The 26,527-nt window shown below is 42.4% G+C and overlaps 1 protein-coding gene across 1 annotated transcript in view; it reads left to right on the forward strand.

Moving 5' to 3' along the window:
• Positions 1-26,527, forward strand: part of LOC141139839 (probable cation-transporting ATPase 13A4) — a 156,966-nt gene that overhangs the window by 13,492 nt on the left and 116,947 nt on the right. The window contains exons 2-6 of the mRNA XM_073626363.1: positions 3,841-4,014; positions 4,119-4,253; positions 22,986-23,056; positions 23,132-23,212; positions 24,665-24,734. Coding sequence (XP_073482464.1) covers positions 3,841-4,014; positions 4,119-4,253; positions 22,986-23,056; positions 23,132-23,212; positions 24,665-24,734 — 531 coding nt within the window. The remainder of the gene's footprint in view (positions 1-3,840; positions 4,015-4,118; positions 4,254-22,985; positions 23,057-23,131; positions 23,213-24,664; positions 24,735-26,527) is intronic.

Genomic DNA, 26,527 nt, shown 5'->3' on the forward strand with positions numbered 1-26,527 from the left:
GCTACTAAGTGAATAAATAATTAATGAATAAAGAATGATGGAAAGCTGCTGCTAGACTTAAAGTGTACACAGTGCACAAAAGTGAATAATATAAGTAGGAGTGATTAGCGCAAATTCCTAAATCAAAATAATGTAAATAATTGATCAAACATGTGCTAAAATAATGTAAACAGTGAAATGAGTGATAAAAGTCCAAAATATCCCAAAATGGTGAAACTATTCTTCTAATACCACGTACACACGAGTGGACTTTACGGCAGACTTTGCCCGGCGGACTTTTCGATGGACTTTACGACGGACTTTCTGAATGAACGGACTTGCCTACACACAATCAACCAAAGTCCAACTAATTTGTACGTGATGACGTACGACTGGACTTAAATAAGGAAGTTCATATCCAGTAGCCAATAGCTGCCCTAGCGTGGCTTTTTGTCCGTCGAACTAGCATACAGACGAGCGGACTTTTCGACCGGACTCGAGTCCGTCGGATAGAGCCCACACACGATCGAATTGTCCGACGAAATCCGGTACACCGGACCAAGTCTGCCGTAAAGTCCGCTCGTGTATACACGGCATAAGGGATCAAAACAAATTCTTAACAAAATCTTTGACTTCGCAAAAGCTTAATGCTCCCAAAGTTCTTACCTCAGTAAGAAGTATAATCAACCTTATGGATCTCCTATGATGGGAACAGGCTCACAGCTGCAAATCTCCAATTTGCAAACGTGCTGGGGGTTCCAATTCTGGGTGGTTAAACTGGGCTCAAATCTCCCTATAGTGATGTCAAACTTCTCTTTCAGGGCTTCTGATTACGCGGTCAACTCACGGTTCCAAACAAAGAATGGCCTCACATAGTGTATTACGCATAAACAGTGCAGTTTTATTCAAAAGCCAAATGGATCCTTACATTAAAAACAAGTTAAATAAGCTTGTGCAGTGCAAAAACGGTGTTAGAGACGCCTCTTACGTCACTCCTGGTTCGCCCTACGTATCCGGCCACGCCTTGCGCATTACGTCACGACAGGTGACTTCATCAGGGGACCCCAAAATCCATACCAGACCCTTATCCGAGCATGCAGCTTGGAGTTCAGGATAGGTCTTCAGCAAAATGTTTGCAGGCTTTCTTGTGCATCATCTTTAGAAGAGGCTTCCTTCTGGGACGACAGCCATGCAGACAAATTTGGTGCAGTGTGCGGTGTATGGTCTGAGCACTGACAGGCTGACCCCCCACCCCTTCAACCTCTGCAGCAGAGCTGACAGCACTCATTAGTCAATTTCCCAAAGACAACCTCTGGATATAATGCTGAGCATGTGCACTCAACTTCTTTGGTTGACCATGTTCTGAGGCCTGTTCTGAGTGGAACCTGTCCTGTTAAACCACTGTATGGTCTTGGCATCCGTGCTGCAGCTCAGTTTCAGGGTCTTGGCACTCTTCTTATAGCCTAGGCCATCTTTATTTAGAGCAACCATTCTTTTTTTTCAGATCCTCAGAGAGTTCTTTGCCATAAGGTGCCATGTTGAATTTCTTCAGTGATATTTATATACATATGTGTGTGTGTAGCCCCATAAGGGCTGCTAAGTGTTTTGGCCCACCTGTCACCCTGTCACCCTACCCAGCCGGCATTCAAGTTCTCAGTCACTCCAAGGCAATGAACAGTCCATTAGCTTTGTTTTTATTGAGGGGATTGAACTTGGATGGGGTATAGGAAGTATGGGGTGCCCAGTGAATTTTAGAACAATCAATTGGGACGACTTTTAGAACAAAGAACCAGAACAACTTATATACAGTCTGATATATACAGATCTCTCTTCCTCCAGCACAACTCTTACTACAGACCATTACTCCTCAGCTCCTCCAGCACTCTACTTGTTTGAGCTCCCAGGCACAGCTAGCACTGCATGGTTAGGCCGGACACTGGCCTTAGCAACTGCCTTTTGCAGGCAGGGACCGCGTGCCCCTTTTTAGTGTAGTAATGAACTGTATTATATATATATTATACAAACAGCACTATATACTCTGAACTAACTTTTTTTCAGCATAGTGTAGCTCTGTTCTGCCACCTTCATGTCTGGTCCTCTGCTCCCTGCTCACCACTGTCTCTTCTAAACACAGAGATCCAAATTCTGTGTTTAGACGTGACAGCTTGCCTCTCCTGGCAGCTCCCACAGCTGCGCTCAGGGTAGGGACAAGAGAGGTGCAGGTGTCGCAGATTGCCATATGGTCATGGGTGAGAGGGGTGCGCCTCATGGTAGGCTGCACCCTCTGTGATACCTTTTCAAAATGGAAAGGCAAAATTATTTCCAATAAACCTAACCCTTCACAAGCAGAAAATATAACCAGGCAAATTATACTGAAGTGGGCCCTCCACTAATCAACTGCACAGCGCAGTCAACCTTTAAAAATGTCATTATGTCTATGGCAAATCCATAAAACAAGGGGGTTTCTTCCCCCATATAGAATATACCAGGGGCAAAAAACACGCACACACACATATGCATGTATTACAGAGATTTACTGCATATTTCTCCGTTTTATCCCTTGAAAGACACTTCCTGTAATGGGGGGCTAACAACACACTGCTTTTTTTGTGAATTTAATGGTGTCAGCTCTGCCTGTTGTCTTTTGCTAAATTACTGAATCCCTTTCTCCTTTACTCATCCCCATGTCTTAGGAATTAATTGTCCTGTAGTCCAAAATAAAAACTAGGAGGGGATAATTAAACTGCTTTGGATAGCACAGGAAATGTGCACAGGTCTTTATTGCACATATCAAATAGATTTAACAAAACCCTTCAATTGCATGTTTTAACAGATCAAAGGGAAGCAACAAGTTAAATTTTGGGGTTTACATACAAACCATTCATGTATGCTCCAGGGTCAACTGTGCTCCCAATAAGCAGTTATAGATCTCCAATATTGGTAACCTCTAAATGTTCCTGTTATCTGATTGCCTCAGAGACACCTGAATGTTAATGTTATTTACCCAAACAGCAAAGGAGGATGAGTTCTAGGAGCCAATCAGGTGTGTTACATGCACATGTGCTGACAAAAAACATACTGACTGGAGGAGAAAGCTGAGAGCAGAGGGGTGAGCTAATCAGTCTGCTGTTTCTTCACTGACCAGTTACAGGCCTGAAACATTAGCTAGCTGTATAGTGAAAAAGTCAGCTCTACAACCTAAATCTTCTGTCTGACAGTCCAGTGAAAATCTCAGAACTGGATGAACATACATTTAAATTCTTTGGCAAGTAAAAATGTTATATGTGTATTTCAACTATACCTGAAGTACAGTTTATCAGTGTAAACCACTAACCACTGTGTTTCCATTTGGTGTCACTTGTGGCAATTTAGGCAGAACAAATGAACCTACCACTATATTATTCTGTTAGTAGAGAGAAATGATTACTCTATTGCAACCTGAGAACAGGTTACTATATATTTTTTTTATTGGCTATAAGTGGTTGAAGGTGGTAAGCATAATGGTGATGACAAAAAGGGCCATATTTATAAAGCAGCTAATCTGACATTTGCCAAACATTTACTACAAGTGAATCTTTCAGGTGCATGTGTTTAAAATGACAGTGATTGATTTACCACCGGTGAACATTTGGTGAAAGACAGTCACTGTTTTAAAAATATGCCCTAAAGTCTGAAGCTTAACTTTTTACTTTATGCTCACTGCAAAATCTGCAATCCTTTAGTCTAACATCTTGGATTATATGCATTTCACTTTAAAATACTGTACATCATGTGTTCTTTTGTGCATAGCTTGTATATAGGGCTATGTCATATTTAGAGTAAATGAAATAATGTTTGATTTCTCTGTTTTTACTCCAAAAGGACATTTTTGGTTACCGAACCAGCACTTGCCGAAAAGCAATGTGCATTTTTGGATACATATTTACTCTTGGATTTCTCTTGCTTATATTCTACTGGAAACCAGAGTGGCATGTATGGGCCAACTGCATTCCATGTTCCCTCCAAGAAGCCGATGTTGTTCTACTTAGAACCACAGTAAGTTGAAATAGAAGCTAATCACTAGATTTGATAATTAACTGTCTTATTTGTTACCATGTTTACTGTCGAACAGTCCAATCAGCTGAGCTGTTTCCTTCTAGGATGCCTTCAAAGAGCACACGTGGAAGAAAGTGCTGTTAATGAAGTTATCTGAATTTCAGCACAAGTCTTTATTTGCCAGCACACAAGATGAGGATTCGGTCATTAAGAAATCAGTGATGGGTACAGATCACCATGTAAGTTTAGAATGTGTTCTTCTATAATAATGTATTTTTATTCAAAGTTTTGTTACATGCAAAGGTAGTCTAGTGTCACCAGTATTATGTTTTACAATCTGTTTAAACATAGAAGGTCCAACAAAATGGTAAACTTACTTGAGCAGTAGATACAATGTTCAGGGTTGTAACAAAGCTAACTAAATTGTGTAAACGAATGTGTTGAAAAAACTGTAATTATGAGATTGGATCTATTTTGACAATCAGAAAAGGGGTAGTGCACAAATAACATTTTTATTGAGAGCTGGGCAATTTCAGGAGATGGTTGGTGGGACATGCCTGATAGGTGCGTATGCAATTGAAAAATGGTAATCCAGAAGGTATAAGTCAGCATGCCCACCAGATGTGTAACACCCCCACATAGCCAACACAAGTCTGGGACAGTGGGAAAAAGTTTGAAGTTTTGTAGACAATACCATTGTGTTAGCAGTTTAAAGTTCTACTCCTGAGCTGTGCCAGATATAGTAGTTTTATGAGTTAGGATTTTATTATAGTTGTTGTCAGAAAGGGAATGTTCCAACTCCCTTTCTCAGTCTGCAGTGATGAATGGACAGTTATGAAATGCATACATTAACAGACTGTTGTAGACTTATGAAATCATATGTGATGTGTGCGTCTATTGTAAGCGCATGGATTCAAAGGGAATATGAGTTGTGTGCAAGGATCATTGATGTCTAAAGTGGTTGTAGAAGTTATGTAAGTAGTGAAGCCAACAGCCTGGATGGGCCGGTTGATTGAGGGACTATTCCATTAGTGGTTTAAGGCCATTAGGCAAAGGGGCTTGGAGGACAGGGGAGTGAAACTCTGGCTTGCCCATTATAGGGGTAAATGAACTGACGTATGAGAAAATCTTGAGAGTATCAATGCATACCACATAAGCAGAAAGGAAGATAAAAACAAAGAAGTGGTGCATGGATGTGGTCTGTATCAATGTGTCAACCAAAGCAAGGAAGCGAGGGGGAAATCTGTGAACATCTGTTCCTGTGGTATCTATGGTTTTCTCTTAAAAAAGCAAACTAATCAACAATTAGTCTCAATATTGCTGCTTTTTATAAAATAATTCCATATAGGGGTAGTCCCATACCTCAATCTCTTTGATTTTTTTTTTTTCAATCCAAAGAAGTGTAGGGGTACTGTGGTACAGAGGGTTTGGAACAAGTAAAAAAGAGTGGGGAAGGATATCTATTATATACAATCTTATTTTACTCAACCGGTATTAGTGAGGTTTGAACATGAATGTGTAGTGTGAAGCCCCTTGAAAGGGAAAAGCCTCTTAAAATATGGCCATACTGATTTGAGACACTGATTTGTGGGTGTTATTCATTTTGTAAACGTATTTGCTTAAATGGTGTAACACAGTCTCTGATGACGCCCTGTGCAAAACATGCCTCTAAACTGTATGATAGACTAGTATGTGGAAGTTAAGCACCGAACTCTATACTCTTGCACTTTCCAGACCTCTGTGACTGTCAGAGCGCTCTCCAGTGTTAGAGCAGTAATACAGCCTTGGGTGTAACCCAGTCTCTGATTTCTCCCAGCGGTATATAAGCCTCTAATATTGTGGCAACTACATGGCAAATGAGGTTTAATGTGGAAAAATATAAAATAATGCATTTGGGTGGCAAAAATATGAATGCAATCTACTCACTGAGGGAGAACCTCTGGGGGAATCAAGGATGGAAAAGGACCTGGGGGTCCTAGTAGATGATAGGCTCAGCAATGGCATGCAATGCCAAGCTGCTGCTAACAAAGCAAACCAAATATTGGCATACATTAAAAAGGGGGTTAACTCAAGAAATAAAGAGATAACTCTCCCACTCTGGTCCGGCCTCACCTGGAGTATGCTGTCCAGTTCTGGGCACCAGTCTTCAGGAAGGATGTACTGGAAATGGAGCGAGTACAGAGAAGGGCAACAAAGCTAACTAGACTGGTGACTAGGGATGAGGCATACAACCCCCACCCCCCCCCCCCCGGTTCGGTTCACAGCAGAACATGTGAGCAGGCAAAAAATTCATTCGAACACCGTTAAAATCTATGGGACACGAACGTAAAACATCAAAAGTGCTAATTTTAAAAGCTTACATGCAAGTTATTGCCGTAAAAAGTGTTTGGGGGACCCTGGTCCTGCCCCACATGTATCAATGCAAAAAAAAGTTTCAAAAATTGACATTTTTTCGGGAGCATTTTAATAATGCTTAATGTGAAACAATAACAATGAAATATTCCTTTAAATATCGTGCCTGGGGGGTGTCCTTAGTATGCCTGTAAAGTAGCGCATCTTTCCCGTGTTTAGAACAATACCACAGCAAAATGACATTTCTAAAGAGAAAAAATGTAATTTTAAAACTACTCGCAGCTGTAATCTATTGTCGGGTCCTGGCAATATAGATGAAAATCATTAAAAAAAAGGCATGGGTCCCACCCCCCAGTACATTATCAGGCCTTTTGGGTCTGGTATGGATATTAAGGGGAACCCCGCACCCAAATTTAAAAAAAAATGGCGTGGGGGTCACCCAGGCACTATATACTCTGAACAGCAGTATATATACTATACAGCCTGCCCTATATACTCTGCAGAAAACTGGGCCTTAGGTGGAGGTTGTGGTGGTACCACAACACTGTAACCCCTCACAGATACTCTTGTTGGGCGCAGGAATGGGCCTTGCTCTGAAATATTAGATCAAAAATTGTAATTACATGCCCCTGTTAAACAGGGGCAGAAAAATTGGGCCTTGGGGAGTGGTGGTGGTGGTGTCCTAAACCAAAAATATTGTTGGGAGCTAGCATCATCAAGATTGAGGAGGAATAGGTTAGTCAGCATAGGCAGTCTTCAAGGTATCCCACATCCATAGCAAATTCAATCAGTTACATCCGCATCAGGTGTTTGATAGCTGCTGATCCAAGACTGATTAATTTTTATGAATGTGAGCCTATTAACGGAGTCTGTGGACAGGCGCACTCCTTGATCCGTTACAAACCCTCCAGCAGCACTGAATGTGCATTCAGAAAGCACGCTGTATGCAGGACAGGCCAGTAGCTCAATTGCATATTGAGCAAGTTCTGGCCAGTGGTCCAACCTCAAGACCCAGTAAGGCTCCATTCACACTACCACGTTTTTTGATGCATTTTGCATTTTGCAGAAATGCATGGGAATTTTTTAACATGGGTTCCTATGGAACATGTTCACATCAATGCTTTTTTGTATCTCTGCGTTTTTGGAAAGGGTCAGGGACTTTTTTTCATGCAAAAAGCAGCGTTTTGCATGTAATGGATTTCAATGGACAAGCATCAAAAACGCAAGTGCAGCGTTTTTGCAGCGTTTTTGGTGCGTTTTTGGTGCGTTTTTGCCGTTTTTTTTTTTTTGTAATTTTTTTTTAAGACTGTAAAAAAAAATGAAAAAAAAAAAAAAAAAACGCAAAACGCAAATCGCGGCAAAAACGCGGCAAAAACGCTGCTCAAAAACGTGCCAAGCATGAAAAAAAAACCTCCAAAAACGCTCAAAAGCAACATGCATAGGTGTGAATCGAGCCTAACCCAGTGGATGTTCTGTTGGAAAGGTCTCCAAGTCTGCTCTTGCCCCTAGATATTCCTGCACCATGTAATGCTGGCGATGGTTGCTTGAACCAATCAGACCTTGGTACTGAAAGACTGAAAATTTGTTTAAAGGCATTGGTCAGCTGGCAACCTTCTCCACTGCTCTTCCTCTGACTGAACGAAGCCTCAGCAACACGTTGTCCAGCACTAGGAAATTGTAACCTCCCAGGGTCTGGAAACACAAACCTTTCTTCAAGGCCTCCTGAAGATGTTTCATCCTCTGCTCCCTCTGCCAAGGCAGGATGAGTTCTGCAACCTTACCCTTGTAGCATGGATCAAGAAGGGTTGCCAGCCAGTAACGATCCCTCTCCTTGATACCACGAATCCTAGGGTCCTTTTGCAGGCTTTGCAGAATCAGGGAGGCCATGCAGCATACGTTTCCAGAGGCATTCGATTCTGAGTCCTCTGGTTTACTAAGGATCACATGATCTGTAACTACCTCCTCTCAGCCACGTACAACGCCTTTGGTTTCTGGGGACTTAAAAACATCCCTTGAAGACTGCTGCTGAGTGTTATCCTCTACATCCATGTAAACACAATCCTCCTCCTCCTCCCCCTCCTCCCTCCTTAAGCTTCCATAACGTAAAATCATTTGGTATTTTAATTAATAAAACTAAAGCATTGCACTTAAATTTTTTAAAAGCAAATATATACTATACTATATATATGTATATAGAGCGGTGAGTCAGCACACAGCCCGTGCCTCAGGACGTCGTCAGGTGTGACGAAACGCATAGGGAGGAGCAACATGGTGACGTCACCGTGATACATGCAAGTCCCGGAATCACGGGTTGCAATCGAGAGCCGGCCAGCTCGGTGTTTTATAAAGCATGATTTGCTTTTAACAAATGTAAGTGCAATACTTTTTTAGTTTTATTAAATAAAATACTAAATGATTTTACGCTATGGAAGCTTCTATCACTCTTTTTTTATGGGAAACATCTGGCAAAACATACCTGTAAGGGCAACAACTCCTGTGAAGATGCTGGGATCTTGGCTGTGTGTACAAAAGAAAGGCCTGGGCTGGGTAATAAGCCAGAAACGCTTGTGATCTCCTATAATAAGAGATCAACAGGAGTCAGTAAGTGGCAGTGTGTGTGGAGGAGGAAGGCAGATCTTTTCTCTCATCACCATTTTCAGGTGTATTGTGTGTTGTTTCACAGTGGAGATCAACTAGCAATAAGAGTGGACTGTTGGAAATATAGCATATCTTTTCTCTTATCTCCATTTCTGTGTGCATTGTGTGTTGTTTCACAGTGATCTACTAGCAAGAAGAGTGGACTGTTTACAATGTGCAATTTGATCAATTTTATTTATAATGTTCACGTTAGAAAGGTTGACGTATTTTAATTCACAGCATGGATTCACCTTATGGAAATATAGCGCAACATGATATTGGGGATATATATATAATAAAAAAAAAAATATATATATATATATATATATATATATATATATATATATATATATATATATATATATATATATATATTATCTATCTATCTCTGTATCCCTATCTCTCTATCAAATACACTGCCACTAAACTGAATAACCTGCCTGCTTAATCTAAATTCAGCTATCTCTCCTCTCTGTCCACGCCAACAACACTACACACGGCCGCCGTGTAAGCAGCCTTATACAGTGTGGGGCATGGACTTAGTCCCTCTGAGCCATGATTGGCCAAAGGCACCCTGCCTTTAGCCAATTTTGGCTCTCTTAGCAGAGGGTGCGATGACCAATCATCATACAGCAATGCACTGCGATCTTGCATTATATTAATGGGCAAACATCTGATGTTCGAGTAGACCTTATGTTTGACCCGAACATCAAGCTCATCCCTACTGGTGACCCCACAATAGGGATAAAACTTTTCCATGGAAGGGAGTTTAATAAGACACATGGCCACTCATTAAGATTAGAAGAAAAGAGGTTTAACCTTGGACTGCGTAGAGGATTCTTTACTGTAAGAGCGGAAAGGATGTTGATTTCTCTTCCACAGGTGGTGGTTTCAGCGTGGAGCATCAATAGTTTAAAAAAACTATTAGATAAGCACCTGAACGACCATAACATACATTGATATACATTGTAATACTGACATAGAATCACATACATAGGTTGGACTTGTGTTTTCAACCTCACCTACTAATGTAACTATGTAAGTGTTTTGGGGGGGCGGGGGGCAAATAGTGGGGTGGTTTTTACCATAATGCAGTGATTGCATTAAGTTAAAACACCTAGCCTTTAGAACTACTCCCTATGAGAGACCTTTTGGAGACCCTTTCCAAAACATTATTTTTGCTTGCGGGCCCTGCTATGCAAACTGCCCAAGCTGTAATATCAGTTTGTCAAGCCTCAGGGGAATTGACAAAAGCGATGTCAAAGGATCCAACTGCTATCCCTACTAATCCTAATCCTGTATTTGTTCTATGCTCAGAGCTTAGACAGGCTAGTCGATATTGTCCTTTTTATTTTCTCTCTGAGCCTCCTGCCAGTGAATAAGTTGAAAGCACATTGACTCAAATGTTGGTGAGTGAAACAACAATGTAAAAATGCTTGCTATGCTTGCCTAATGATGGTGAAGGGATATTTTTTGTGCCTCTTTGGACACCCTTAAGAAGGATGGCACTGGTGGTGAGGTAATCAATTGCCCAGCAAAAGAAGCCTAAACCACAAACTGGGAGGAATCCTTCCCCCTTTTGAGGCCAAAAAAGTTACTCCCAGGCTTTAACCTCCAAGGCAAGATCTGAGCCAGGGACACAGGTCAGTTGCAAATCCTTGGCCCATATGTCTCCCAAATCTTCAGCAAAGTCCTCTTTGGCATGAAAACAGACACCTCTTCTCTGCCCCCTTATTCTTTCATGCGATCCAACCTACCTGTGTCCCTTCCCCCTGATAGCAGACCTCCATGTTGATTTTGCAGACCTCCTAAGCCAGTGAGTTATCGCCATTGTCCCAATCGCAGAACAGTGTCAGGGGTTTTACTCCAAACTTATCGCTGTTCCAAAACCAAAGGGAGGCATTTTTCACGGAATCGACCAGGACTTTAATAGCCTCCCTCCATCAGGGAGACTTGCAAGCCTCTGTAGACACCAAAAATGCATACTTGCTATCCCCATTTTTACAGCAAATCAAGTCTAGTTTGTTTTGCTGTTTACGCTCAACACTACCAGTTTGTAGCATTACCATCTGGTCTGTCTTCTGCACTACATATTGGCACTGGTGCTACATTTACTATGCTCCCAGGGTATTCCCATTATGGAATACCTGGACTGTTTCCTAATCAGGGAATAGTCAGTGCTAATACTGACTGACAATGTGATACGAATAACATAAAGCATGTACAGTAACATAAGTGAGTACACCCCTTACATTTTTGTAAATATTTTATTATATCTTTTCATGTGACAACACTGAAGAAATGACACTTTGCTACAATGTAAAGTAGTGAGTGTACAGCTTGTATAACAGTGTAAATTCGCTGTCCCCTCAAAATAACTCAACACACAGCCATTAATGTCTAAACTGCTGGCAACAAAAGTGAGTACACCCCTAAGTGAAAATGTCCAAATTGGGCCCAATTAACCATTTTCCCTTCCCCGGTGTCATGTGACTTGTTAGTGTTACAAGGTTACATAATTGGTGAGGTTGAAAAAAGACAATCAATCCATCAAGTCCAATCTTTGTGTGTGATTATGTGTCAGTATTACATTGTATATCCCTGTATGTCGCGATCATTCAGGTGCTTATCTAATAGTTTCTTGAAGCTATTGATGCTCCCCGCTGAGACCACCGCCTGTGGAAGGGAATTCCACATCCTTGCCGCTCTTACAGTAAAGAACCCTCTACGTAGTTTAAGGTTAAACCTCTTTTCTTCTAATTTTAATGAGTGGCCACGAGTCTTGTTAAACTCTCTTCTGCAAAAAAGTTTTATTTCTATTGTAGGGTCAACAGTACGGTATTTTGTATATTGAAATCATATCCCCTCTCTAGCGTCTCTTCTCCAGAGAGAATAAGTTCAGTGCTCGCAACCTTTCCTCATAACTAAGATCCTCCAGACCCTTTATTAACTTTGTTGCCCTTCTTTGTACTCGCTCCATTTCTAGTATATCCTTCCTGAAGACTGGTGCCCAGAACTGGACAGCATACTCTAGGTGCGGCCGGACCAGAGTCTTGTAGAGTGGGAGAATTATCGTTTTATCTCTGGAGTTGATCCCCTTTTTAATGCATGCCAATATTCTGTTTGCTTTGTTAGCAGCAGCTTGGCATTGCATGCCATTGCTGAGCCTATCATCTACTAGGACCCCAAGGTCCTTTTCCATCCTAGATTCCCCCAGAGGTAGATTGCATTCACATTTTTGCCACCCAAATGCATTATTTTAAATTTTTCTACATTGAACCTCATTCGCTATGTAGTTGCCCACCCCATTAATTTGTTCAGATCTTTTTGCAAGTTTTCCACATCCTGCGGAGAAGTTATTGCCCTGCTTAGCTTAGTATTGTCTGCAAATACAGAGATTGAACTGTTTATCCCATCCTCCAGGTCGTTTATGAACAAATTAAATAGGATTGGTTCCAGCACAGAACCCTGGGGGAACCCCACTACCCACCCCTGATCATTCTGAGTACTCCCCATTTATCACCACCCTCTGAACTCGCCCTTGTAGCCAGTTTTCAATCCATGTACTCACCCTATGGTCCATGCCAACGGACCTTATTTTGTACAGTAAACGTTTATGGGGAACTGTGTCAAATGCTTTTGCAAAATCCAGATCCACCACGTCTACGGGCCTTCCTTTATCTAGATGGCAACTCACCTCCTCATAGAAGGTTAGTAGATTGGTTTGGCAAGAACGATTCTTCATGAATCCATGCTGATTACTGCTAATGATACCGTTCTCATTACTAAAATCTTGTATATAGTCCCTTATCATCCCCTCCAAGAGTTTACATACTATTGATGTTAGGCTAACTGGTCCTGTAATTCCCAGGGTTGTATTTTGGGCCCTTTTTAAATATTGGTGCTACATTGGCTTTTTTCCAATCAGCTGGTACGATTCCAGTCAGTAGACTGTCTGTAAAAATTAGGAACAACGGTCTGGCAATCACTTAACTGAGTTCTCGAAGTACCCTCGGATGCAAGCCATCTGGTCCCGGTGATTTATTAATGTTAAGTTTCTCAAGTCTAATTTTAATTCTGTCCTCTGTTAACCATGGAGGTGCTTCCTGTGTTGTGTCATGAGGATAAATACTGCAGTTTTGGTTACTGAAGCCCCCTGATTCACTCGTGAAGACTGAGGAGAAGAATAAATTCAATACCTTCGCCATCTTCACATTCTTTGTAACCAGATGTCCTTCCTCATTCTTTATGTTACAAGGTCTCAGGTGTGAATGGGGAGCAGGTGTGTTAAATTTGGTGCTATCACTCTCACTCTCTCATACTGGTCACTGGAAGTTCAACATGGCACCTCATGGCACAAAACTCTCTGAGGATCTGAAAAAAAGAATTGTTGCTCTACATAAAGATGGCCTAGGCTATAAGAAGATTGGCAAGACCCTGAAACTGAGCTGCAGCATGGTGGCCAAGACCATACAGTGGTTTAACAGGACAGGTTCCACTCAGAACAGGCCTCTCCATGGTCGCCCAAAGAAGTTTGAGTGCACATGCTCAGCGTCATATCCAGAGGTTGTCTTTAGGAAATAGACATATGAGTGCTGCCAGCATTGCTGCAGAGGTTGAAGGGGTGGGGGGGGGGGTCAGCCTGTCAGTGCTCAGACCATACACCACACACTGCATCAAATTGGTCTGCATGGCTGTTATCCCAGAAGAAAGCCTCTTCTAAAGATGATGCACAAGAGAGCCCGCAAACGCTTTGATGGTTTTCTGAAGACAAGCAGACTAATGACATGGATTACTGGAACCATATCCTGTGGTCTGATGAGACCAAGATAAACTTATTTGGTTCAGATGGTGTCAAGCTTGTGTGGCGGCAACAAGGTGAGGAGTACAAAGACAAGTGTGTCTTGCCTACAGTCAAGCATGGTGGTGGGAGTGTCATGGTTGGGGCTGCATGAGTGCTACCGGCACTGGGGAGCTACAGTTCATCGAGGCAACCATGAATGCCAACATGTACTGTGACATACTGAAGCAGAGCATAATCCTTTCCCTTTGGAGACTGGGCCACAGGGCAGTATTCCAACATAATGACCCCAAACACACCTCCAAGGTGACCACTGCCTTGCTAAAGAAGCTGAGAGTAAAGGTGATGGACTGGCCAAGCATATCTCCAGACTTAAACCCTATTGAGCATCTGTGGGGCATCCTCAAATGGAAGGTGGAAGGTCTCGAACATCCACAAGCTCCGTGATGTCGCCATGGAGGAGTGGAAGAGGACTCCAGTGGCAACCTGTGAACCTCTGGTGAACTCCATGTCCAAGAGGGCTAAGGCACTGCTGGAAAATAATGGTGGACACACAAAATATTGAAACTTTGGGCCCAATTTGCACATTTTCACTTAGGGGTGTACTCACTTTTGTTGCCAGCAGTTTAGACATTAATTGCTGTTTGTTGAGTTATTTTGAGGGGACAGCAAATGTACACTGTTATACAAGCTGTACACTCACTACTTTACATTGTAGCAAAGTGTCATTTTTTCAGTGTTGTCACGTGAAAAGATGTAATCAAATATTTACAAAAAATTTGAAGGTTTTACTCACTATTGTGAGATACTGTATGTTCTGTTTTACAAAAGCAATCGGGAGACCAAATAACCAACTTCTTCAGCCTCTGTACACAAGCAAATTATCTCTTTAATACTCTTGATACAGCGATATACTCTACATTTTCATCATCATCCTGATCCAGTTAAGTTTCTTCTATAGCCCTTCCAGTGGCCTATGTTGTGTAGGGCTTGTCTTCACCCCATGATATGCCAAAGCACCATGGTGTCAATATGTATGTAGCACTAATTTTTGTCTCTCTTTGTGGCTACTGAGGTATGATGGCACCACCTATATAGTATTTAGGAGTAGAGTCTTCATGATCTGTGTGATCAGGACAGGATCTTAAACACAGTGCCTCCACTCAATTGGGGCTTGTGAATAAAAAGTGAAATCCCAACTGAGAAATATATCTTCACACAGACAGTAATCCACACAGCATTGTATTTGAAAGTCCATGTATTGAAGAAATAACATTCTGTGAACCATCCAACATAATGATTTCATGTTCCTGTTTGGAAAATACTTTAACAGTCTCTATGTATGTCTCAGTGAGGTGAATTTGCAGCACTTACACATTCTGTGTTCTCTTAGCGGGAATTCACTCTTCTCTCTCCACATGTCTCTCTCTCCACCCACTTACCCACAAAACCCCTTGCCACCCTCCGCTCTTCTTGATGACCTCGTCCTTGGTGAGAGAGAGAGCATAGCAACCATATTGGAAATTGGCAAACAAACACTGCATAACAAGAGCATACACTTGGTAAATGAGCAAAGAAATGATCACATCACTACACGTATATGTGGTTTTTAGCATGCCTTGCATTTATGCAATCTTGTGTATGCACTTTTTGTCATTGAGTATGCTGTACATGACCTCACAAGGTACAGTAAAATTGTTCTTTGCAATGACTGCTTTTTGGTATACATCTCATTAAAAGTCCCAACCCCCCCCCCCCCCCCCCCCCTTTTGTGTTCATATATAGGGATGGAGTCGCATGAGTGCCTGCGTCTCATAAAAAGTCCCAAACTGTTCGCAGTATAGTTTATTCTTGACTAATCCAAAGGGATCACTGACTTTTGCCAGCTCTTACTTTTTCTATAAGCCAGAAACATATGCAACAATAATCTTCTTGATCCCTGTGATTTTGTGGAGAGGGACCCCCAACATGGCCTCTTCGGGGGATTTTTTTGTGATTATTAAATAGTTACAGTATAGATTAGGGCATAAACCCTGGTCAAAAACCTCCTGAATTTTCAGGCACAGCTACCATATGTGATACATAGTGCCCTCAACTGAGAATCCCTTAAAACATTTGACAATGTCCTTGGATTAAATTTAGCAATTTTGTATATTTGTTTTGTAACTAAAATAGGAATTGGCAAACCTGAATAAGTATAACTAGATGTGTGACCCTTTGCCTTGTGTCTAAATGTGTCATGAACGGTCAGGATCCGTGTTGAAACTTTGATTTGCATGTAGCCACTTGTAAATAATTTGAAACCACATGAAAATATAGGAACTAGTGTTCAAATGCACAGCAAGGAGAATTTGACTCCCTCAGGGTCATTTTGAGAAAATGTGAGATAGTTGCCTCTATTTGCATTTTTTTTAGGAATAGAAGGTTCGTCCGTCTCTCATTTCATTAGACACAAAAAAAATGCTTAATATGTTTCTACTGTGATCATCGATAATGTTTGATCCACTTAGTGATTTTAGTTTTTAGTGAACTCAACAGGAATGGATTTATGTATGGATTATGGTCTAGGGTGTTAACTGGTTATAATTAGTAACACATTCAATTGTAGAATACAAGGTCTCTGACTGCCAGGCAGCCTGGTCCTCATTGTTGATAATTTGCCCTGCCTGTGCATTTTCTTGTTGGTGAACCAGTGCACTTTTGTATGTATACTTCACCTATTCAGGGTCTGTAAACGAGGAACTAAAACAGAGCTAGGCATCAGTGTGCTCCACTTTTCTAGAGGGTTGGTTCTAAGTGTGCATGACCTGTCTGTGTCAGACTCTTCTTCCCAGTATGTTTTGTGGGACAATCGTGTCTGGCATGTAATGAGTCCATCTCATATATTAGTTTCACCTTTTAAGTTGCATTAGTGAAATAAATTATCTTTTGCACAATATTCTATTTTTTTGAGTATCACCTGTATCTGCTGTTGAGACAATTTTCGAAATTGATTGAGTTCTCTACTAGTTTCGCAGATGGCTGCTTCTTCAGAACTATTCTGTAAGGTAGATAATGAAATAAGGCATAGACTGAATACATAATATTCAAAATAGCACACAAAATAGGTCAGCAAGTTATACAAAATAATAAGAAAAATTATTGATATCGAATTGCTCACCAGGCTGCAGAGATGGCCTATATGTAAAACCACTAGCCCGAACTGGAGGCTCTCCCCCGCAGCGTACAAGGGGGGATGTATGCGGGTATGAGTCTAAATGAAAAGGTAATATATGATGATAATACACAAAACTGGTGTAGAGTCACAATTCAGGGAGGAGGAAGGAAGAAGGAAAGGGAAGGGTGGGGGAGGGAAGATGGAGAGGGAAGGGGAAAAAGAAGGAGAAGGAAAAGAAAAATCTCTTGAGTTTGGGATTAGATTTATGGTCAGCCTCAGCAACTGCCCTATCTTCCCATTCTCATCCCCTCTTTTCTATAGAACAATTTGGACGATGGTACCTTGCTAACTTTTATATCAAATATATCCTATACGAGGCTATACTCTCAATATATTCAGAGTAAGAAATCTCTGTAAAAATGATCTTTCAACATGTCTGTGTAGCACCCTGGTCTTGAGCAAGGATGCTGTCAAATCTAATTTGCTAGGTGGTAACTAACCTGGCCAATTGTTAGGGGCTCTTCTGATTCTTTATCTAACTCTGAGTTTGATGCACCTCTCCCCTCTACCACTGGATCGCATTGTCACCTATGGAATTGGAATGATAAGGTGCATATGTACTTGGAGTGGATAGGTTGCTCTAGCCAATTGGCAGTGGTTTTCTTTGGCCCCATAGCCTGCTGGGAGAGCCAGTGCAGTATTCTGGCCTAGGCCGACAAGGCCCAGGGCTAAGGCGGAACTTTGCGGGGAGTCCCCCTCCCCTCTGCACAGACAGGAGAGCAGAGAGAGAGAGAACTGGTCAGCCTCCTGTGTTGTGACTCCAGGTGCACGTGGAGCCTGTAGATCGGTCGCATTGTGGCTTCAGCTGGCAGACCCAGCTACATTCTGTATGTCCTGGAGGGAGTGAAAGTAAGATACCGAGCCTCCTCACTGTCTCTCCTTACAAACCTCACACCTCTGCTTTTCACTTTGTTTCTCCTATCTCCTGTTATCTGAAATAGTGAAGAAAAAGAGGGTTTGCTTATTTACTATGTATGTACCCATATTGCCATGTCATATTTTTTAATGAATTAAACATGTCTTGTTACATTGACTCATCTTTAAGCCATGCTAGATCTACCTCATGTAAAGTCCCAAACCATCTTTTTCTTGCATATAGATAGGGATGGAGCTGTGTGATCCCACACAGCTCATTTAAAGTCCCAAACCCCCTCTTTTTGTTTTGTCTAAAATAGGGATGACTGTCTGATAATTAACCCTCTGTGTCCTTGGTGCTAGGGGAGGACTGTGCTTTTCTTCTCTACATCAATTGACATATGTAAACTGATGCTTACATATATTGTTAGCTCACTATCTGCAAGCTGGTGCTTCTGGAATCAATGGCATTTAACACCTTAGGCTACTTTCACACTGAGGCACTTTACAGGCGTTATAGCGCTAAAAATAGCACCTCTTCCGTGACTCCAATGTGAAAGTCCAAGTACTTTCACACTGGAGCGGTGCACTGGCAGGACACTCAAAGTCCTGCAAGTAGCTTCTTTGAGGCGCTTTAGGTGTGGTGTATACACCGCTTCTAAACACCCCGCTAGCGACCAAAAAGCGCAGCAAAAACAACGGTACCGCAGACGCCCCCACCCCCCAGTGTGAAAGTGCCCTTAGTGTTTGCTCGTATATATGTGGTAACCTTTCATAGCTATCCGTATGGCTAATGCTGCCTTCTGACATATGGAGAAAAGTGTCATTTCTGTTTATAGATCATTCTGAATTTTATTACCCATCCTTCTGACTACATTAAGCCCAGGTTCACACTGATGCAGGTTAGAAATCGTGTGGGTTCAGCTGAATTTGCACGATTTCAAACTGGCAATGCAGTCCGACTTCGGGGGGCGATTTGACAGACATTTGTGTGGGTTCATGCACAGATGTCTATACAAATCGCACCAAAAGTCACCAATAGTAGTACATGAAGTACTTTTGGGAATCATTGCAGCGCCACAAAGTCGGCGTCGCACCAATTCGGTCGATGCCATTGCTGCCAAATCGGCCTGATGCGAACAGGTGCTTAAAGAGGAACTGCAGTCTGCTCACATAAATTAGTATGATTAGAATACAATTGGAGACCCTTATTGGGTACTTATGAGGCTGCATTGATGGGCACTGATGAGACTGCACTGATGGGCACTAATAAGGCTGCTTTGACGGGCACTGGTGAGGCTGCACTTGGTACCCACTTTTAATGTACAGAGAGGAAGCGATGGGGCTCTCCTTGGAAAAGGTGGAGCCTAAAAAGGAAGGGGTGTGGTTTACAGATTACAGGGTGGGTCTTAAACAGGAAGGGGCGTGACATTGACAGGAAGGGGTGTGTCATATTTAAATTAGGGGGTGCACAAGCTTAGTCAGGCCTAGGGCAGCACAAAACCTAAACGCACCACTGGGGAGAGCCTATTTATTTGGGAGGGGTCAGGTGATCGTGGTTCGGTGCCACCTGGGCAGCTGTCTGGGTGGACATGTGTTGAAAGCTCCCGGCTGCTAGGCAGAAGCTTGAGGCCTATCTGGGAGTTTCCTGGTTGCTAGGCAGTCTGAGGCCTTCCCAGGATAAGAAAGAGCAACTTAGGGTTGGGGCTTCATGTCGGGAGCCTAACCAAGTTGCATGGGTTCTACCAGCCGGAGAATCTCTCTATGTCGGAGGTTGCTAATGGAGGACAACCATTCCTGTCGCCAGAGGCAAAGCTTGAACCGAGGTCAGAGGTAAAGGGGAAACTGTTGCCATCAAGGCACAATGCTCATTTTATCAGAGGTCAGAGTTTAGAGTCTGAGTACCAGAGCAGCCTTATTCACTAACCGGGGATGGTGAAGAAGTTGGGAAGTCTCAGTGGAAGTCAAGCCAAGGACCCAGCGGGATAGCGGGTGTGACGCTTGCAAGAGTTCATTCATTGGGCTGAAAAGCCGAGTAAGGAACCCAGCAGGTCCATGTGGGGGGCCCTCGGAAGCTACAGCGGGAGGCTGTGAGATGGAGACCAGGTCCTACGCAATGGGGATACCAAGTTTGGTATGTGTACAGATCTGTGTTGAAGTCAACCAACAAGTTCAGTTGCTAAAGGAAATGGCTCGTGCAGGTGCAGTTCAGCTTTAGGGCGTCTGGAGCTGTACAATCAATATACTGTTCTATTTTTGTGAGTCTAAGTGCTTTTGCACCTGCTCAAAGGGTGTCCTGGCCCTAACCCTCTATCCTCAATTCTTTAATAGAAAATCTCTTTTGTTCTGCATCATCAAAGTGTCTGGTGCCCAACTTAATTTACACTACTCTGCACCCACTATGCCTAGTGACTCACACTGTGAGAATGGATGTCAGCTCTCCCTGATCCTAAAGTTCACCATCAGCTCTTCAGAGGTCGGGGCCATGGCTACATCTGTAATGTTTTCTTTGGCTGCAATTGTTTTTTATAGTAGACCTATACTTAAAGCGGTACAAAAGAAAAAACTTACTTTAGCATAAAATTCCCAATAAGAAGCAGCAGAGTAATTTTGCACATGTAACCACACGTCTTTAGGAACCTCTGAATTTCTAGCCTATCAAAAAATTCCCATTATCGCTGACATACCTAAACCACTGCTTCCTGCAGGGAGTTGGGTGGAAGATGGAGAAGCAGTGCTGAGGGAGGCTGTCGTTGACTCCTGAGGGTCCCCTTACTGAGAGGGAATACAAGGTAGTGCTCCAGCACTATCACTTTAAATGTGGTGTAATAACTAACTGCCGCAGGCACTAGTTAGTTGATTTATGGCTAATGGGGTGTGATATCTAATACAGTGATGTTGCTGCGCTGTTAGGTGCCAACATATGAAATATAGAGTAAGAAAGTGAATTTGTATAAATGTAGGCGTTCATTAGGTGTGTTCTTGTAAAATTATATGTAGCCAAGTCCTGGGTCCCCTTTGGTCTAAGGAGAACCTCCAGAGTTAGGGATAGCTGACATCCTTCTATGTAGAGTGGGTTACGAGGCATGGTGGGTATAATGCAAGGTAGATTCATGAGCGCCAGACATTTCTTGAATGCAAAGAGATTTATTGTCTCTTAACAGAACTGTGGGAGAGAGGGTTTAGGGCCAGGACACCCTTTAGTAGCTGCACTGTTAATTGGCAGACTCCGAGACTTCTTTAGGTAGACAGCTATGCAGGGAAAGGCACCCAGCCGGGCACCACATCTGCATGCTGTCTCCTATGGCAACATCTCTTGAACAGTTTCTAACAAAGGTTACAATGAACTCTTTCACTTCCTCTACAATCTCCTAATGTAGAACTTAACTAAACTGAGCTCCCAGTCTCTCTCTCACTAGACTTGCTGATCCACTGCCACTGGATCCCCTGAGCTCATCCAATCTTTTCTCTCAGTATCTTCCTCAAGCGTCACCCCCACGTCCCTGCTAGGTCCCTAGCTTGGCATCCAAGATACTCCTTAAGCGTCACCCCACTGGCCTGCTCGGTCCCTGGCTTAACACACAAGGCTACACTGCAAGCGTCGCCTCCGTTGGCTCGGTCCCTGGCTTGACTCCTGCTGAAGTTTACCAATTCTTTACCATCCCCCGTTGGTGAGAATACTGCTCTGGTACTTGCTTCAGCTACTCACAGTGGTCCCTGGTAGTAAGGTGGATGGTCCCTTAGTGGTGGCAGCTTCCCCTCTACCTCTGACCACGACAGGTTCTCAGGCCGGCAGAACCGCCACTTCTGGTTAGACTGCAAGCCGCAGTCCCAACCCTACACTGCTCACCTGCTCATGGATAGGCCCTCAGACAGCCTAGCAGCCAAATATACCTGGGATAGGCCTTAGGCTCTGGCCTAGCAGCCCGGGCAGCACAACACATGTTCACCCAGACAGCCGTCCAGGTGGCACAGAACCCCTATCACCTGACCTTACTCAAATAAATAGGCTCTCCCAGCCAAGGGACCAAAAAAGATTCCTGCCTATTGGCTGAGATGCCCCATCTATTCCTAATCTGTCCTTGCAATGCCCTTGTCTTATCTAATGTCACCAGATACCCAGCCATCTAGTGACAGAAGAGAGAATTGCAGCAATTCTAGAATTAGGGTGGAATCAATTGATCCCTTATCAATTGGCCAAGACAGCTATACCTGGCAGGTAAATTTACTAGCAACCCTGCCTAAACATCAGGGTGCTACATCTATATGTATAAAAATCCTGTGAAAATAAACAACACAATACCAAAAATAATATAAATCCACAAGCTGAGCAGTAATGTACCAATCAATGCCTATATAATGGTTACTACAACTAAAAGTACTGATAACATTCATATAAAGAATATGGCGACTGGTGTATACACAACATAAAAACAAATAACCAAACGTATAAGTCCATATACAGACCATTGTAGTCTGGTGTGGTGTTATCAGATGAGTGGTATGTTCCTTCACCGTTTAAAACAGTGGGATAAGTGACTGGTGTCTTTTTTTTCTTTCAAATGCTGTGACACCTAAGTGCTCTCAAGCCTCTCGCCTTACTGCTGTAAGGTACCAGCATAAGTTGATATCTCTCTCTGAAGGTCCATATATTTCCACCTGCCTCTAGGGGTCCTTCTATGGTTAGCCTGGCTTGTGGGTCTCTATTGTGGGTAGGGCCTCCTCTATGGTGGTCCTGGGGATCCCTTCCGGTATACTTTGTGGTGGTAGTGTATAAGAAAGAGATTCCCAATAGTGTAATATTCTTTTTTCCAAGTTTATTATAAAAACATCTAGTTTTACTCACGTTTTACAGCGGTTTTAAAACATTTTACTTCACGAGCGGCATGCTCGTACTCCTGCATCACTTCTGCTATGCCTGTCGCTCAATCCCATTGAAACGCACAGGACTCTGGACTGCACACCGCAGCTAGACATGTGTGAACCCAGCCTTAGACCTGTGTTGCGATTCAAACTGCCAGCAAAAAACTGCAGCATGATAATTTCATTCAGCTGTATTCTATTTTTATCTGATTTTAAGTTTCTAATGTATGCTTTTGTTTTCTGTAGGTTAGATATATACAAGTGCAGAAAATCCGTTACATATGGGATGGAAGTGAAAAACTGTTTGCTAAAGCAGGGTAAGTTTCCGTGAAAACTTTCTTTGGGATAGCAAGTAACATTATCCCAAGATAACAATTGGAATTCTTTTTCAGAGTCCTGGAAGATTACTACACTTGTTCCTCTATACATGAAAACTTTGGAGGTGGATTTGCCCAAGAGGAGCAGGATGTCAGGTAAAGATATTTAACCTAACAAGTTATTATAAAGGGGAACTATAATGTATTTTATATGGTATATAACGTGACTCATGCTAATGAAACTTGGGGGGAAAATGGAAATAAAGTGATTTTGCAGTCAGAGAAAAGGAAAGAGGATAATTTAAGTTCTGAAGAATGATGAAGAGAAGGTTGGAAGGAAACCAAGATGATTAAGGAATTGAGTAAGACTTGAAGGAGGGCTGGCCTGAAGATGCTCATAGAAGTGCTACAAAAACTTGGGAAACTCCTGGCAGCACATATTAGGAGTTGAGAGGAATTCAATAGTCTGTGGATAGCCCTCTATGGGCAGAAGTTTTGGCAATAAGTGATTTGCATTTAGAAGTCTGCCAGTGATTGCATCACCGGACTGCTGGTGCACACTGTGATCACCTTCTCCCATTCTTGGCACATATATGCATTAGCTACATATACTATCCAAAACCCTATAATCCTTTCTCCTATTGATTTATAGCCTGGGGTTCCATCAAACAATGTTTTTATGGCATTATAGAAAAATGCTTGCGATAATGAGCACCCCTGATGCTTTTATCCCTAGCTAGTTGCCCCCTACATTACCATGATTTAAATTCTCTATTTGTGTTTATCCTAAAGAGAATCCATTATCTATGTAGCGATTTGTGCTTTGTGTGATTGGATTGAAAGCTTTTAGTGCCAAACACTGGCAGGATCTGTAGAATCTCAGAACAATCTATTCAAAGGCAGTCAGCATCACCATAAGTGGTGAGGCTACTTGTAATTATCTTCACTGTCATTGACATTACCAACCTAGAACTGCTATGTTTGAAAGTCTTGTAAATATTTGTTAAGTGCAGGTTGCAGTTTTTCATCTGTGCACAAGAATACAGAATGCAATGTGTACTTCACAGGTTAGTACAGAAGTAACTTCACCATTTAGCTTTCCCTTGACATTAGCGGTATTAAACCTAAAACCAAAGATGTACTTTTACTGCTTACCAATCATTGGATGTGGTGGCTGCATTTGTTTTCTTTTCTTTGGCTTTTTCCCCACTGTTTTCACCTGGTGATCTGGCCAGTAACACACCACGTGTATGAGTGGGACACAACTCTGAGCACAGCAGACAGTGGGTGGGTAAGTGGGGGGGGGGGGGGGGAGGTTTTTACATGAATAAATAAAAGCTGATCATTTTAATCAAATGGTTTTTCTCATCCATGTAAACTGAAACATTCTGCTGGAGAGCTTGTACTTTTAAAAACAAAAGACTTGCTGGCTGGATCACCAGTTGAATATAGAAAAAAGAGCCTAAAAAAGGAAACTAATAAAGCAATCACATCTAAGAATTAGTAATTGGTAATATAATAAATGCTTGCTTTTGGGTGTAATACCACTTTAATTTTACTGATTGATTGAACATGTGAAAACAAAACTGTCCTGTGCTTTACTTCTAGGAGACTCATCTGTGGGCCAAATATAATTGATGTCGGTATTACTCCAATATGGAAACTACTCTTTAAAGAGGTAACATTATCAAGTTATAATTGTTTTATAACATGATGTCTGTCTTCCACTTTCTCCTGGCATTTTGACAATATTGCAGTATAAGGCACCCCAATGTCCCATGCTTGGGTTCTAACCGGTTCAAAATATATTCCTGCACAAAATAAAACACTTAATTATAACTACAGTTTTGTGGGAGTTTATGTTGCAGTAGTAAGTATCTGTCTTCCTGTTGTGTACATTCCAAATGTTTGACTAACTTAGTGTTCGTTTCCTTGTACGTTCTTATAAATAAGATCCAAGCACAGGTAACTGTGGCTCGGTTGTATGTGTATGTACAGTATCTCACAGAAGTGAGTACACCCCTCACATTTTTGTAAATATTTTATTATATCTTTTCACGTGACAACACTGAAGAAATGACACTTTGCTACAATGTAAAGAGGTGAGTCTACAGCTTGTATAACAGTGTAAATTTCCCATCCCCTCAAAATAACTCAACACACAGCCATTAATGTCTAAACCACTGACAACAAAAGCGAGTACACCCCCTAAGTGAAAATGTCCAAATTGGGTCCAAAGTGTCATTATTTTGTGTGGCCACCATTATTTCCAGCACTATTCCACTCCTCCATGATGACATCACGGAGCTGGTGGATGTTAGAGACCTTGCGCTCTTCCACCTTCCATTTGAGGATGTCCCACAGATGCTCGATAGGGTTTAGGTCTGGAAACATGCTTGGCCAGTCCATCACCTTTACCCTCAGCTTCTTTAGCAAGACAGTCTTCATCTTTAAAGTGTGTGTTTGGGTTGTTTCATGTTGGAATACTGCCCTGCGGCCCAGTCTACAAAAGGGAGGGGATCATGCTCGGCTTCAGTATGTCACAGTACATGTTGGAATTCATGGTTCCCTCAAACTGTAGCTCCCCAATGCCGGCAGCACTCATGCAGCCCCAGACATGAAAATCCCACCACCATGCTTGAATGTAGACACACTTGTCTTTGTACTCCTCACCTGGTTGCTGCCACACATGCTTGACACCATCTGAACCAAATAAGTTTATCTCGGTCTCATCAGACCACCGGACATAGTTCCAATAATCCATATCCTTAGTCTGCTTGTCTCCAGCAAACTGCTTGTGGGCTTTCTTGTGCATCATCTTTAGAAAGACTTCCTTCTGGGATGACAGCCATGCAGACCAATTTGACGCAGTGTGCAGCGTATGTTCTGAGCACTGACAGGCTGACCCCCCATCCCTTCAACCTCTGCAGCAATGCTGGCAGCATTTATACATCTATTTCCCAAAGTGCACTCAACTTCTTTGGTCGACCATGGTGAGGCCTGTTCTAAATGGAACTTGTCCTGTTAAACCGTTGTATGGTCTTGGTCACCGTGCTGCAGTTCAGTTTCAGGGTCTTGGCAATCTTCTTATAGCCTAGGCCAGTGATGGCGAACCTTGGCACCCCAGATGTTTTGGAACTACATTTCCCATGATGCTCATGCACTCTGCAGTGTAGTTGAACATCATGGGAAATGTAGTTCCAAAACATATGGGGTGCCAAGGTTCGCCATCACTGGCCTAGGCCATCTTTATGTAGAACAACAATTCTTTTTTTCAGATCAGATTTTGTAACCCTAACAAGTCACATGACACCGGGGAGGGAAAATGGCTAATTGGGCCCAATTTGGACATTTTCACTTAGGGATGTACTCACTTTTGTTGCCAGCGGTTTAGACATTAATGGCTGTGTGTTGAGTTATTTTGAGGGGACAGGAAATTTACACTGTTATACAAGCTGTACACTCACTACT

This window comes from Aquarana catesbeiana, linkage group LG04 (genome assembly GCF_042186555.1).
Source record: "Aquarana catesbeiana isolate 2022-GZ linkage group LG04, ASM4218655v1, whole genome shotgun sequence".
Lineage (NCBI taxonomy): Eukaryota > Metazoa > Chordata > Amphibia > Anura > Ranidae > Aquarana > Aquarana catesbeiana.